At 42.7% G+C, this 13,661-nt stretch overlaps 1 protein-coding gene across 1 annotated transcript in view; it reads left to right on the top strand.

Annotated features, from left to right (window-relative positions):
- The window catches only part of dnah9l (dynein, axonemal, heavy polypeptide 9 like), a 329,459-nt gene that overhangs the window by 16,695 nt on the left and 299,103 nt on the right, over positions 1 to 13,661 (top strand). The window contains exons 4-6 of the mRNA XM_067988173.1: positions 7,278 to 7,467; positions 8,302 to 8,401; positions 11,671 to 11,882. Of these exons, the coding sequence (XP_067844274.1) occupies positions 7,278 to 7,467; positions 8,302 to 8,401; positions 11,671 to 11,882 (502 nt within the window). The remainder of the gene's footprint in view (positions 1 to 7,277; positions 7,468 to 8,301; positions 8,402 to 11,670; positions 11,883 to 13,661) is intronic.

The raw sequence follows: 13,661 nt of genomic DNA, 5'->3' as shown, positions 1-13,661 counted from the left end.
ATTAAGGGCATAGTAACAGGATGCTTAGAAAATCATATGATTAGGCAGAACCATCATGGTTTTATGAAAGGGAAATCTTGTTTGACAAATCTCTTTGTTTTTTGAAGCTATAACTAGCAGGGTAGATAAGGGGGAACCAGTGGATGTAGTATATTTGGATTTTCAAAAGGCATTCAATAAGGTGCCGCACAAGAAGCTGATATACAAGATTTGGGCTCATGGGATTGGGGGCAATAGCATAGATTGAGGATTGCTTAACGGACAGAAAAGAGAGAGTAGGAATAAGCGGGTCATTTTTGGGTTGGCAGATTGTAACTAATGGGGTGCCGCAAGGATCGGTGCTTGGGCCTCAGCTATTTACAATCTGGGGAAAATGCTGGAGTCTATAATTAAGGATAGGGTGACTGAACACCTCGAATTTTCAGTTAATCAGAGAGAGCCAGCATGGATTTGTGAAAGGTAGGTCGTGCCTGACAAACCTGATTGAATTTTTTGAAGAGGTGACTAAAGTAGTGGACAGGGGAATGTCAATGGATGTTATTTATATGGACTTCCAGAAGGCATTTGATAAGGTCCCACATAAGAGACTGTTAGCGAAGATAGAAGCCCATGGAATCGAGGGAAAAGTACGGACTTAGTTAGGAAGTTGGCTGAGCGAAAGGCGACACAGAGTAGGGATAATGGGAAGGTACTCACATTGGCAGGATATGACTAGTGGAGTCCCGCAGGGATCTGTCTTGGGGCCTCAGTTATTTACAATATTTATTAACGACTTAGGTGAAGGCATAGAAAGTCTCATATCTAAGTTTGCCGATGACACAAATATTGGTGGCATTGTAAGCAGTGTAGATGAAAACATAAAATTACAAAGGGATATTGATAGATTAGGTGAATGGGCAAAACTTTGGCAAATGGAATTCAATGTAGACAAATGTGAGGTCATCCACTTTGGATCAAAAAAGGATAGAACAGGGTACTTTCTAAATGGTAAAAAGTTAAAAACAGTGGATGTCCAAAGGGACTTAAGGGTTCAGGTACATAGATCATTGAAGTGTCATGAACAGGTGCAGAAAATAATCAAGAAGGCAAATGGAATGTTGGCCTTTATATCTAGAGGACTAGAGTACAAGGGGGCAGAAGTTATGCTGCAGCTATACAAAACCCTGGTTAGACCACACCTGGAGTACTGTGAGCAGTTCTGGGCACCGCACCTTCGGAAGGACATATTGGCCTTGGAGGGAGTGCAGCGTAGGTTTACTAGAATGATACGCGGACTTCAAGGGTTAAGTTACGAGGAGAGATTACACAAATTGGGGTTGTATTCTCTAGAGTTTCGAAGGTTAAGGGGTGATCTGATCGAAGTTTATAAGATATTAAGGGGAACAGATAGGGTGGATAGAGAGAAACAATTTCACAGGGTTGGGGATTTTCGGAGTAGGGGGTACAGTCCAAAAATTAGAGCCAGACCTTTCAGGAGCAAGATTAGAAAACATTTCTACACACAAAGGGTTGTAGAAGTTTGGAACTCTCTTCCGCAAACGGCAATTGATACTAGCTCAATTGCTAAATTTAAATGTGAGATAGATAGCTTTTTGGCAACCAAAGGCAGGTATATGGAGTTAGATCACAGATCAGCCATGATCTTATCAAATGGCGGAGCAGGCACGAGGGGCTGAATGGCCTACTCCTGTTCCTATATTCCTATGTTAATGACTTAGATGAGGGGACTGAGTGTAATGTATCCAAGTTTGCTGATGACGCAAAGCTAGGTGGGAGAGTAAGCTGCGAGGAGGACACAAAGAGGCCGCTAAGGAATTTAGACAGGTTAAGTGAGTGGGCGAGGAGGTGGAGTATAATGTGGGTAATGTGAAATTATCCACTTCGGTAGGAAGAATAGAAAAGCAGAATATTTTTTTAAAAGGTGAGAGACTAAAATGTTGGTAGTCAGAGGGATTTGGGTGTTCTTGTACACAAATCACAAAGTTAACATGCAGGTACAGCAAGCGATTTAGGAAGGCAAATGGTGTAATAGCCTTTATTGCAAGGGGGTTGGAGTATAAGAGTAAGAAGGTCTTGCTGTAATTACATTGGGCTCTGGCGAGACCACACCTGGAGTACTGTGTACAGTTTTGGTCTCCTGACTTAAGGAAGGATATACTTGCCTTAGAGGCGGTGCAACGAAGGTTCACTAGATTGATTCCTGGGATGAGAGGGGTGTCCTATGAGGTGAGATTGAGTAGAATGGGTCTATATTCTCTGGAGTTTAGAAGAATGAAGGGTGATCTCTTTGAAACATATAAAATTCTTAGAGGGCTTGACAGTAGATGCTGAGAGGCTGTTTCCCCCTGGCTGGAGAGTCCAGAACTAGGGGTCACAGTCTCAAGATAAGGGGTGGGCGATTTAGGATCGAGATGAGGAAAAATTTCTTCACTCAGAGGATTGTGAATCTTTGGAATTCTCTACTCCAGAATGCTGTGGATGCTCAGTCATTGAATATATTCATGACTGAGATCAATTGATTTTTGGACACTAAGGAAATTGAGGGATATGGGGATAGGGTGGGCAGGTGGAGTTGAGGTTGAAGATCAGCCATGATCTTATTGAATGGCGGAGCAGGCTCGAAGGGCCATGTGGCCTATTCCTGCTCCTGTTTCTTATGTTCAATAATCAGTAGCTGAATTTAATCATGTTAATGTGAAATATGTAATTATTTGACATTTTATTTTGTACAAAACCTTATTTTGATTTAGAAATTTCAATTACTGGCTGAATTTTTTTTAAAGCATTTTGGATGATTCAATTAGCTCATCCACAAAGTGTGATTAAAATATCACACAGGTCTTTTCTAATTATAAAACATTGACCATTTCCTATGGAGTTCCTCTTCTAAATTTTGACATGAAAAGGTGATGGAGAATTGTAACACAAGAAGTGAGCTCCGTAGTCAAAGACTTAATACGCCAGTAGAGCTCATGTAGGGTTGCTTATGGTGAGTTGAATGATGCATGTTTTTGTAACTGTAGGGTTTAAGTGTGATGGGTAATGTGTTGTTTGAATTAAATGCAACAGAGGAATTGGACACAAACTTGGAGAATTTAACTATATATTACATGACATTGCTTATAGTAAATTGAAGGTACGGTAGAATAGCAGTTATGTTACTGGACTAGTGATCCAGAGGCCTGGCCTAATAATCCAGAGACGTGAGTTCAAATCCTGCTATGGCAGCTGGGGAATTTAAATTCAGTTAATTAAATAAAATCTAGAATTAAAAAAAGCTAGGATCAGGAATGGTAACCATGAAATTACTGGATTGTTGTAAAAACAGTTAGGTTCACTAATGTCCTTTTTAGGGAAGGAAACCTGCCATCCTTACCCGGTCTGGCCTATATGTGACTCCAGAGCCACAGCAATATAGTTGATTCTTAATTGCCCTCTGAAATGGCCTCAGTTGTATAATCCTGCTACAAAAAGTCATAAGAATAAAACCGGACGGACCACCTGGCATTGGACCACTAGGCATCGGACACGACAAAGGCAAACCAAGCCCAGTCGACCCTGCAAAGTCCTCCACATTAACATCTGGGGACTTGTGTCAAAATTGGGAGAGCTGCCCCACAGACTAGTCAAGCAACAGCCTGACATAGCCATACTCAGAATCGTATCTTTCAGCCAATGTCCCAGCCTCCTCCATCACCATCCCTGGGTATGTCCTGTCCCACCGGCAGGACAGACCCACCAGAGGTGGTGGCACAGTGATATACAGTCAGGAGGGAGTGGCCCTGGGAGTCCTCAACATTGACTCCGGACCCCGTGAAGTCTCATGGCATCAGGTCAAACATGGGCAAGAAAACCTCCTGATTACCACCTACCGCCCTCCCTCAGCTGATGAATCAGTACTCATCTATGTTGAGCACCACTTGGAGGAAGCACTGAGGGTAGCAAGGGCACAGAATGTACTCTGGGTGGGGGACTTCAATATCCATCACCAAGAGTGGCTCGGTAGCACCACTACTGAGTGAGCTGGCCGAGTCCTGAGGACATAGCTGCCAGATTGGGTCTGCAGCAGGTGGTGAGAACACCAACATGAGGGAAAAACCTACTTGACCTCGTCCTCATCAATCTACCTGTTGCAGATGCATCTGTCCATGACAGTATTGGTAGGAGAGATCACCGCACAGTCCTCGTGGAGACGAAGTCCCGTCTTCACACTGAGCACACCGTCCAACGTGTTGTGTGGCACTTCTACTACCATGCTAAGTGGGATAGATTCAGAACAGATCTCGCAGCTCAAAACTGGGCATCCATGAGGCGCTGAGGGCCATCAGCAGCAGCAGAATTGTATTCCAGCACAATTTGTAACCTCATGGCCCGGCATATCCCTCGCTCTACCATTACTAACAAGCCAGCGTATCGATCCTGTTTCAATGTGGAGTGTAGAAGAGCATGCCAGGAGCAGCAGCAGACATATCTTAAAAAATGAGTTGCCAACCTGGTGAAGCTACAACTCGGGACTACATGCATGCTAAACAGTAGAAGCAGCATGCTATAGACAGAGCTAAGTGATCCCACAACCAACAGATCAGATCAAAGCTCTGCAGTCCTGCTACATCCAGTTGTGAATGGTGGACAATTAAACAATTAATGGGAGGAGGAGGCTCTGTAAACATCCCCATCCTCAACAATGGTGGAGTCCAGCACGTGAGTGCAAAAGACAAGGCTGAAGCGTTTGCAACCATCTTCAACCAGAAGTGCTGAGTGGATGATCCATCTCTGCCTCCTTCCGATATCCCCACCATGACAGAAGCCAGTCTTCAGCCAATTCGATTCACTCCACGTGATATCAAGAAAGGGCCGAGTGCACTGGATACAGCAAAGGCTATGGGCCTCGACAACATCCTGGCTGTAGTGCTGAAGACTTGTGCTCCAGAACTAACCGTGCCTCTGGCCAAACTGTTCCAGTACAGCTACAACACTGGCATCTACCAGACAATGTGGAAAATTGCCCAGGTATGTCCTGTCCACAAAAAGCAGGACAAATCCAATCCGGCCAATTACCGCCCCATCAGTCTACTCTCAATCATCAGCAAAGTGATGGAAGGTGTCATCGACGGTGCTATCAAGCGGCACCTACTCACCAATAACCTGCTCACCGATGCTCAGTTTGGGTTCCGCCAGGACCACTCGGCTCCAGACCTCATTACAGCCTTGGTCCAAACATGGACAAAAGAGCTGAATTCCAGAGGTGAGGTGAGAGTGACTGCCCTTGACATCAAGGCAGCATTCGACCGAGTGTGGCATAAAGGAGCCCTAGTAAAATTGAAGTCAATGGAAATCGGGGAAAACTCTCCAGTGGCTGGAGTCATACCTAGCACAAAGGAAAATGGTCGTGGTTGTTGGAGGCCAATCATCTCAGCCCCAGGACATTGCTGCAGGCAGTGTCCTAGGCCCAACCATGTTCAAGGCGGCGGCTCACCATTACCTTTTCAAGGGCAATTAGGGATGGGCAATAAATGCTGGCCTTGCCAGTGACCTCCACATCCCATGAATGAATTTTTTTTAAAAAGTTTTTCTTACCTGTTTATTTGGTCTTTATATTGCTGAGTTTGTCTGTTTTTTGTTGTGGTGTTTTCTTTTTTCCCCAATGTTTCCTTTCCTGTTTCTGTACGTCATGTTGTTTTCTTCCTTACCATTTTTATCTGTGCCTTTATTGCATTCTGTCCAGGATACTTTGATTTTGTCCCTTGTTTCCTGAGATATGTCTTATCGTTGATGGTCCTTCTGCAAATTCCTGTGCCTGTGTTGCACATCTTTCAGGTTTGTTTTATCTTTGCCACTTTGTTGTTCATTTTGCTCCTATTTCCTTTTTTTGTAAGCCAATTTTACCTGATGTTTGTTATTGACATTGATCGTTTTCCCATCTCCATATAGCCTTTAGTGTTGCCCTTCCTTGTCTCATTGCAGATTTGCTTATTTCCTCTGAGCCTCTTCTGTCCCCCTACATCTTTGCATTCTTGCTGTGTTGTTCTGATCCCATTGCGACTTCACCCATTCTGCTTGTTGCATATTCCTGTTACTGTCCTGCAATCTTGCTGCTCCCCTGCCTTCACCCTCCCCATCTGCATGTTCCTCCACTTCCCTCCGCCTGTGCCCTCTGCTCCATGTTTCCTCTGTAGCTGCTCCATGTAAGTAGATAAACTGTAAACCCCTGAGGCTTTCTTCATCTTTCTATCCTATCCCCTAGTCTGATGCTATCCCTTACTCTCAGCATTGCCATTCCCTTCACCCCTCATCTTCTCATACTTTCCACTCTTTAGCTCCCCTTGGCAGGCCTCCTTAGTCTTTACCTTCCCTGAGCAGGGGAAAATTACTTTGTTTTAAAAATGATCACTGCAAGTAGGTAAATGGAGTATAAGCTCTTTGAGCTTTCAAAAAGTAAAAAGTTGTTTTTCCCTAACTTGGTGAAGAAAAAAGGTGAACAGCTGATCGAGTACTGGTAGGGATGGAAGAAGGGTGGCCAGCTGGTTGGGTAGAAGCAGGATTGTGGTCTTCAAGCACAGCTACAGGTGGATGAAAGCATGTTGGGCAAGAAGAAGGAATTGTAAACAATTTTACAACACCAAGTTATAGTCCAGCAATTTTATTTTAAATTCACAAGCTTTCGGAGGCTTCCTCCTTCGTCAGGTAAATGTGGAGGCCTCCGAAAGCTTGTGAATTTAAAATAAAATTGCTGGACTATAACTTGGTGTTGTAAAATTGTTTACAATTGTCAACCCCAGTCCATCACCGGCATCTCCACATCAAGAAGAAGGAAGTTAGTCTAAGCTGGCCAGCAGGGCAGAAGTGAGTGTGGCAGTACCGTCAGGGGGCCTAAAGCAGCCAGGAGCATTAGTAGGTTGGTTGGAACATAAAACTGACTGAAGAAGAAATGGCAGGGGTTTCCAAAGTGAGTGAAAGGTAAAAGCAGCAAAAAATGTCATTACATTAAAAATTTTAAATCAACTTACCTCACGACAGAGATGGGAAATCAAAATGGTGTCCAGACCCAAGCAAATCTGCCACAGCACTGCCTCATGACGGGCAACTGTCTATATGAAAAATGTCATATAAATCTTCACAGTGGCAGTTTCAAAGTTAAATGTTGCCATATATAGCATTTTCTATGCATGCTATGTGCAAGACTTTTAATAATATATAGATAGATGCAGACAAAATAAACTGGCTAAATGATTTCAATAAATCTAACTTATTGAGAGGCTTTTTATTTATTTGTGTAGCCTTCCACAAATGGACAGATCAGTACTTCATGCTATTGAATCCACGGTGATCCAGTGGACACATCAGATAGCAGATGTTATGAAACAGGATTCTGTTCATGTCTTGTTTGAAGAATTAAATCCTATTCCAAGTGCAGAAATTTACTTTTGGATGGCAAGAAAAGAAAACTTACTTGGAATATATAAACAGGTTGGTATGAGGACCCAAACTGAAACTGTCGATGCATGTGGCTGTTCAATTTTTTTTTAAATGTTAACTACAAAGGTAATAATGAATGATGAGGCTGCATTTTCGATAGGGTTTGGCATGTTGCTACCTATTTAAAACATAATGGTGTGTAGAAATTCGCTGTAGCACACTCTTTTAAAAACAAAAACACTTTGTTTTAGTATTTGAGTATGGTTTGTGTAGTAACTATGATATGTACATGAGGTCTATAACAAGCAGCATAATTATTAGTGTTCAGATAAAGCATCTCAATGTAGGTGTAGCTAATAGAATCCTGTCTTTTCTCTCATCAGATGCTGACATTGTGTATTACCAGCATTTTTTGTTTTTATATCATATTTTCAACATTTGCAGTTTTTTTTCTATTTTTGCACCCAAGAGCTAGTTACCTGTTACTGGTACAATGGTTTGACATACTCAAGTGCCATAATACAGAGGTTTAGAATGTGTATTCATACTTGTGATTCTTCACAGGGCAAATTCACAATCTCCTCTGCTTCATCACATCAGATACCAAATTTCTCAGACAAGCTTCTCAACAAGAACAAAGTGTGATGGCATATTTCCTCTTCCAGTCTCTTCCCACCCTCTCCCAGTCATTACATAACTCTTGGCACTATTTACATTGGCACAGGCTGGTGAGCAAATTGGCTGCCCATCATTAGTACAAGGAAATATCACAGTTTATGCATCTTGCATAAGACATTGTTTTATTTTGGCAATTCAGATGGCAAAGGGTTGACTTTTTTACTGCAGTGACTTTAATCATACTAACTGTGCAATTGTTTTGTACAGATACAGAATCCCAAGGTTTGCAAAATAGCTACTATTCTGAAAATTGTGAAAAGCAGCTACTATTCTACCTTCAAAAATATTATTGTGAAAGTAACAGAAGGTAACTCACCAGCCTTATAGTTTGAACATGTAATGTATAGAGTACTTCAAAATTAAATAACCAGAGGTTTGGATACATAACACTGCCAGACTTCCAGAAGTTCAGACATTACGCTGAAGAATAGCTTGTTCCTATGGTGATTCTAGTTTTTGAATCAAAAGTAAATGAAAGATCTAAACAGTAATTTGAAAATGTATTGACTTCGTCTATCACTGCGCTTGTAAATTATTGAATATAATTGGCATTGCTGTGTGAGGTGAACAGAGCCTTTTTGTAAACTAAACACAGCCTATCATTCCATTTTACTGCTGTGCAACCGTCATTCATTATTTAAGTCAGGTTGCATGAACACTGGAATATTTATATCTTTGCAGCAGTAAAGAGAAATATTGCTGGCCATTAAAATGGCATCCTCCTAATTGTCTCAGATTACAATCTGAGGTACAGGATAGACTGGGTAAATACTGGAAGCACTGGGAACCAGGTAGAAGTCAACCCCAGAGAAAAGGGTTTATGAATGATAACTTTGAAAAAATATTTGATCAGTTCTATGGTGGGCACTAAATTGTCTAGTGATGGAACTGATTTTTCATTGGTTCAGATATCTTATTTGTTAAATGCAATCCAATCATTTTTTTGACCTACGGATGTGTGATGCCTTTTTTTATTCGTTCGTGGGATGTGGGCGTCGCTGGCGAGGCCAGCATTTATTGCCCATCCCTAATTGCCCTTGAGAAGGTGGTGGTGAGCCGCCGCCTTGAACCGCTGCAGTCCGTGTGGTGAAGGTTCTCCCACAGTGCTGTTAGGAAGAGAGTTCCAGGATTTTGACCCAGCGACGATGAAGGAACGGCGATATATTTCCAAGTCGGGATGGTGTGTGACTTGGAGGGGAATGTGCAGGTGGTGGTGTTCCCATGTGCCTGCTGCCCTTGTCCTTCTAGGTGGTAGAGGTCGCAGGTTTGGGAGGTGCTGTCTAAGAAGCCTTGGAGAGTTGCTGCAGTGCATCCTGTGGATGGTACACACTGCAGCCACAGTACGCCGGTGGTGATGGGAGTGAATGTTTAGGGTGGTGGATGGGGTGCCAATCAAGTGGGCTGCTTTGTCCTGGATGGTGTCGAGCTTCTTGAGTGCTGTTGGAGCTGCACTCATCCAGGCAAGTGGAGAGTATGCCATCACACTCCTGACTTGTGCCTTGTAGATGGTGGAAAGGCTTTGTGGAGTCAGGAGGTGAGTCATTCGCCGTAGAATACCCAGCCTCTGATCTGCTCTTGTAGCCACAGTATTTATGTGGCTGGTCCTGTTAAGTTTCTGGTCAATGGTGACCCCCAGGATGTTGATTGTGGAGGATTGAGTGATGGTAATGCCGTTGAATGTCAAGGGGAGGTGGTTAGACTCTGTCTTGTTGGAGATGGTCATTGCCTGGCACTTGTCTGGTGCGAATGTTACTTGCCACTTATGAGCCCAAGCCTGGATGTTGTCCAGGTCTTGCTGCATGTGGGCACGGACTGCTTCATTATCTGAGGGGTTGCAAATGAAACTGAACACTATGCAATCATCAGCGAACATCCCCATTTCTGACCTTATGATGGAGGGAAGGTCATTGATGAAGCAGCTGAAGATGGTTGGGCCTAGGACACTACCCTGAAGAACTCCTGCAGCAATGTCCTGGGGCTGAGACGATTGGCCTCCAACAACCACGACCATTTTCCTTTGTGCTAGGTATGACTCCAGCCACTGGAGAGTTTTCCACCGATTCCCATTGACTTCAATTTTACTAGAGCTCGCTGGTGCCACACTTGGTCAAATGCTGCCTTGATGTCAAGGGCAGTCAATCTCACCTCACCTCTGGAATTCAGCTCTTTTGTCCATGTTTGGACCAAGGCTGTAATGAGGTCTGGAGCCGAGTGGCCCTGGCGGAACCCAAACTGAGCATCGGTGAGCAGGTTGTTGGTGAGTAAGTGCCACTTGATAGCACTGTCGGCGACACCTTCCATCACTTTGCTGATGATTGAGAGTAGACTGATGGGGCGGTAATTGGCCGGATTGGATTTGTCCTGCTTTTTGTGGACAGGACATACCTGGGCAATTTTCCACATTGTCTGGTAAATGCCAATGTTGTAGCTGTACCGGAACAGCTTGGCTAGAGGCGCGGCTAGTTCTGGAGCACAAGTCTTCAGCACTACAGCCGGGATGTGGTCAGGGCCCATAGCCTTTGCTGTATCCAGTGCATTCGGCCCTTTCTTGATATCACGTGAAGTGAATCAAATTGGCTGAAGACTGGCTTCTGTGATGGTGGGGATATCGGGTGGAGGCAGAGATGGATCATCCACTCAGCACTTCTGGCTGAAGATGGTTGCAAATGCTTCAGTCTTGTCTTTTGCACTCACGTGCTGGACTCCGCCATCATTGAGGATGGGGATGTATACAGAGCCGCCTCCTCCCGTTGTTTAATTGTCCACCACCATTCACGACTGGATGTAGCAGGACTGCAGAGCTTTGATCTGATCCGTTGTTTGTGGAATCGCTTAGCTCTGTCTATAGCATGTTGCTTCCGCTATTTAGCAGCATGCAGTCCTGAGTTGTAGCTTCACAAGGTTGGCACCTCATTTTTAGGTATGACTGGCGCTGCTCCTGGCATGCTCTTCTACAATCCTCATTGAAGCAGGGTTGATCCCATGGCTTGTTGGTAATGGTAGAGGTGTGATGTCACGGAGGAGTACTAGAAGCAAGACTTTTATTTCAGGAGAAACAGAATTTGAAGATGCAAAGAAAGTATGGTTTTAACGACATTCCTACTGATCAGAAACCCTATATCAACTTATCAATACAGTGATACTGTACCACCCACACTTAATATAGGGAAAGCATGGCATAGAAGGTGTTACACCCTAGGAAATCAGTGGTGTGTCACACCCCTCACATTCATGGTCCTGTTTCCCAAAAACTGCTTTTTGTTTTGGGTATAAGTTATGTGAACCAATAGAATCCACCTGTAGGTATCTGTAAGTTTGAGTCTCCATTTTGGTTCACTAGCAGAGCTAGAACAAAAATCCATAAGCTCCAAAGATGCGTAGTTTTATTGTTGTTATCTTCAAGATCTCTAAATCCATATAAGCCTCTAGATACACTTTTAATGAGGAAACAATACAGCCGTATTTTAATATGGTGTCCAAGATGTTATACCCAAGGTACTTTTTTGATTGTGCAAAATCTAATAAAATAAACTTCAATGTTAGGAAGATGTGAATACTGCTCTTAAATGTTTGTAGCTGTTTCCGAGGCCGAGGACATTGAATTGCATCTTCGACCGTTGAAATATCATCTATCCCATCTGGAGGAATCCAACTTCCCTGAAATTGAACCGCTTATTGCTCCCCTTTTCCATACTATTTGCTTGATATGGAGCCATTCCAGATACTATTGCTTCCCATCAAGAATTATTATCTTGCTACAGGAATTCTGCAATCTTATCATCAACCAGGTATTTATATACAGTATCAAAAGCAAAATACTGCGGATGCTACAAATCTGAAATGAAAATGCTGGAGAAGCTCAGCAAGTCAGGCAGCATCTTTGGAGAGGTCTGACTAAAGGTCTTTGACCTGAAACGTTAACTTTTTTTTCTCCACAGATGATGCCTGAGTTGCTGAGCTTCTCCAGCATTTTCTGTTCTTAAGATATCCCCACATACAGTAGATACAATAAGATGAAACAAAATCTTTGGCAACCGTTCATTTTCTTACAAATGCACAGTCATAAATCTTATCAAATTGCGTTACTTGGGCACAATGTTATTGTGACAAAAGATTATGAACAGCTGGTCTGGCTTTTCTTCGAGTATAAAAAGGTTTCCAAACACACTTTCATGAAGATAATGCTTCTCTCAAGAAGATCATATATTGTTTCTATAATAATTAAAATGAGATGATGGTTAGAAACTTATAAATAAGTGTACCTAATATAATGGAAACATTTTTTTTCATATACCTGTAAAGCTTTGTACACCTTCAACCAAAAAAATCTCAACGTAAAAAGTGTTTCTCTGCATAAACTATATATCCTTAAAAATAGTGAATTGATGCATACTTCCTGTCCATAAATCTTACTACTTGTGTCACTATTTTGAGTCATGGGTTTTATGTCAGAAGTTAACATTGAAAATATGAGCCTATATCAATACTTATAATAGAGATTAGTATGTAAACATTCCTTCATGTTGTTGCTGACCACAATGCAGTTGTAGGCTCTGGCCATTAGGTGGTGCTGTATCATGGGTTTCACAACTCTGGCTCCCAATTCAAGCAACCATTTTCTCTGGTTTTTGAGTTTTCCCCCACTTGGTAGCCCTTTGCCCATTTGCAGACCTCCCTCTTTCCTCTTCCCCCCCCCACCCCCCCCCTGGCTATCCAATTTTTCTTGATTTGTGGCTATTTTTCACCACTTGCTGGGTACTAAAGTTCTAATATGAGTGGGGCACTCGAGGCATGCTCATTTGCAAGCCTCCCCCTTACCATTTCTAGCCATCCAATCCAACTGATTTTTGGGTTGGAGCCGACCCGAACCTCAAATTCCTGGTGGCAAAGTGGTTGGTCATCCAATTTTCAGCATAGCCTTCCTGCCTTGTTTGCTTTCTCTGGTGGCATAGTGGCTGGCCCCAAGCCTATTCTGTTTTGTGCCCTGCACATCATGACCTACTTCCTCTGACCTTGTGACCCCACTATAACCCTTTCTCCCATCTCACCTCAAACTCCTCCCCCCTCCAACTCCTTTCCATCACCTCCTACTTACCTGCATCCCTCCTTTCGTCTTGGAGTTTTGATGCCAGAGACAGTTAAATTTTGAACATCAGTACTCTTTATTTACAAGCATTTCAATTCATACTATTCAGCTATCTATATATTATGAAAGCATCTTTTGTAGGGCACACACTTCCTGTTTGCAAATTTTACTTCCTATTATGATTGGTTATGCTTCCGTGTCCATTGTAAATTATGATGCCAACATTTCCCATTCAATTTTTGTATGTCAACTGTCACAGTGTAGTTAAAGCCTTTTAGGTGGTACTGTGGCATGAGTTTTTGAAGTCTCTTTTTCCCAATTCTGTTGTCGGGTATATAAAAAAAATCATCAATTGATCATATGCAGCGCCAAGGGCTGGTCACTAGTATAATTGTTTAATTAGCTTACTGATTAAAAGACTCTTAGTTAGATCAAGAACCTTTTTTAGTTTTTTAACTTATCTTTTAAAGTCAGTAAATAA

Source organism: Heptranchias perlo, chromosome 7 (assembly GCF_035084215.1).
Source record: "Heptranchias perlo isolate sHepPer1 chromosome 7, sHepPer1.hap1, whole genome shotgun sequence".
In the NCBI taxonomy this organism is placed as follows: domain Eukaryota; kingdom Metazoa; phylum Chordata; class Chondrichthyes; order Hexanchiformes; family Hexanchidae; genus Heptranchias; species Heptranchias perlo.
The sequence above is the reverse complement of the archived record's forward strand: the minus strand, read 5'-3'. Positions and strand labels throughout refer to the sequence as shown.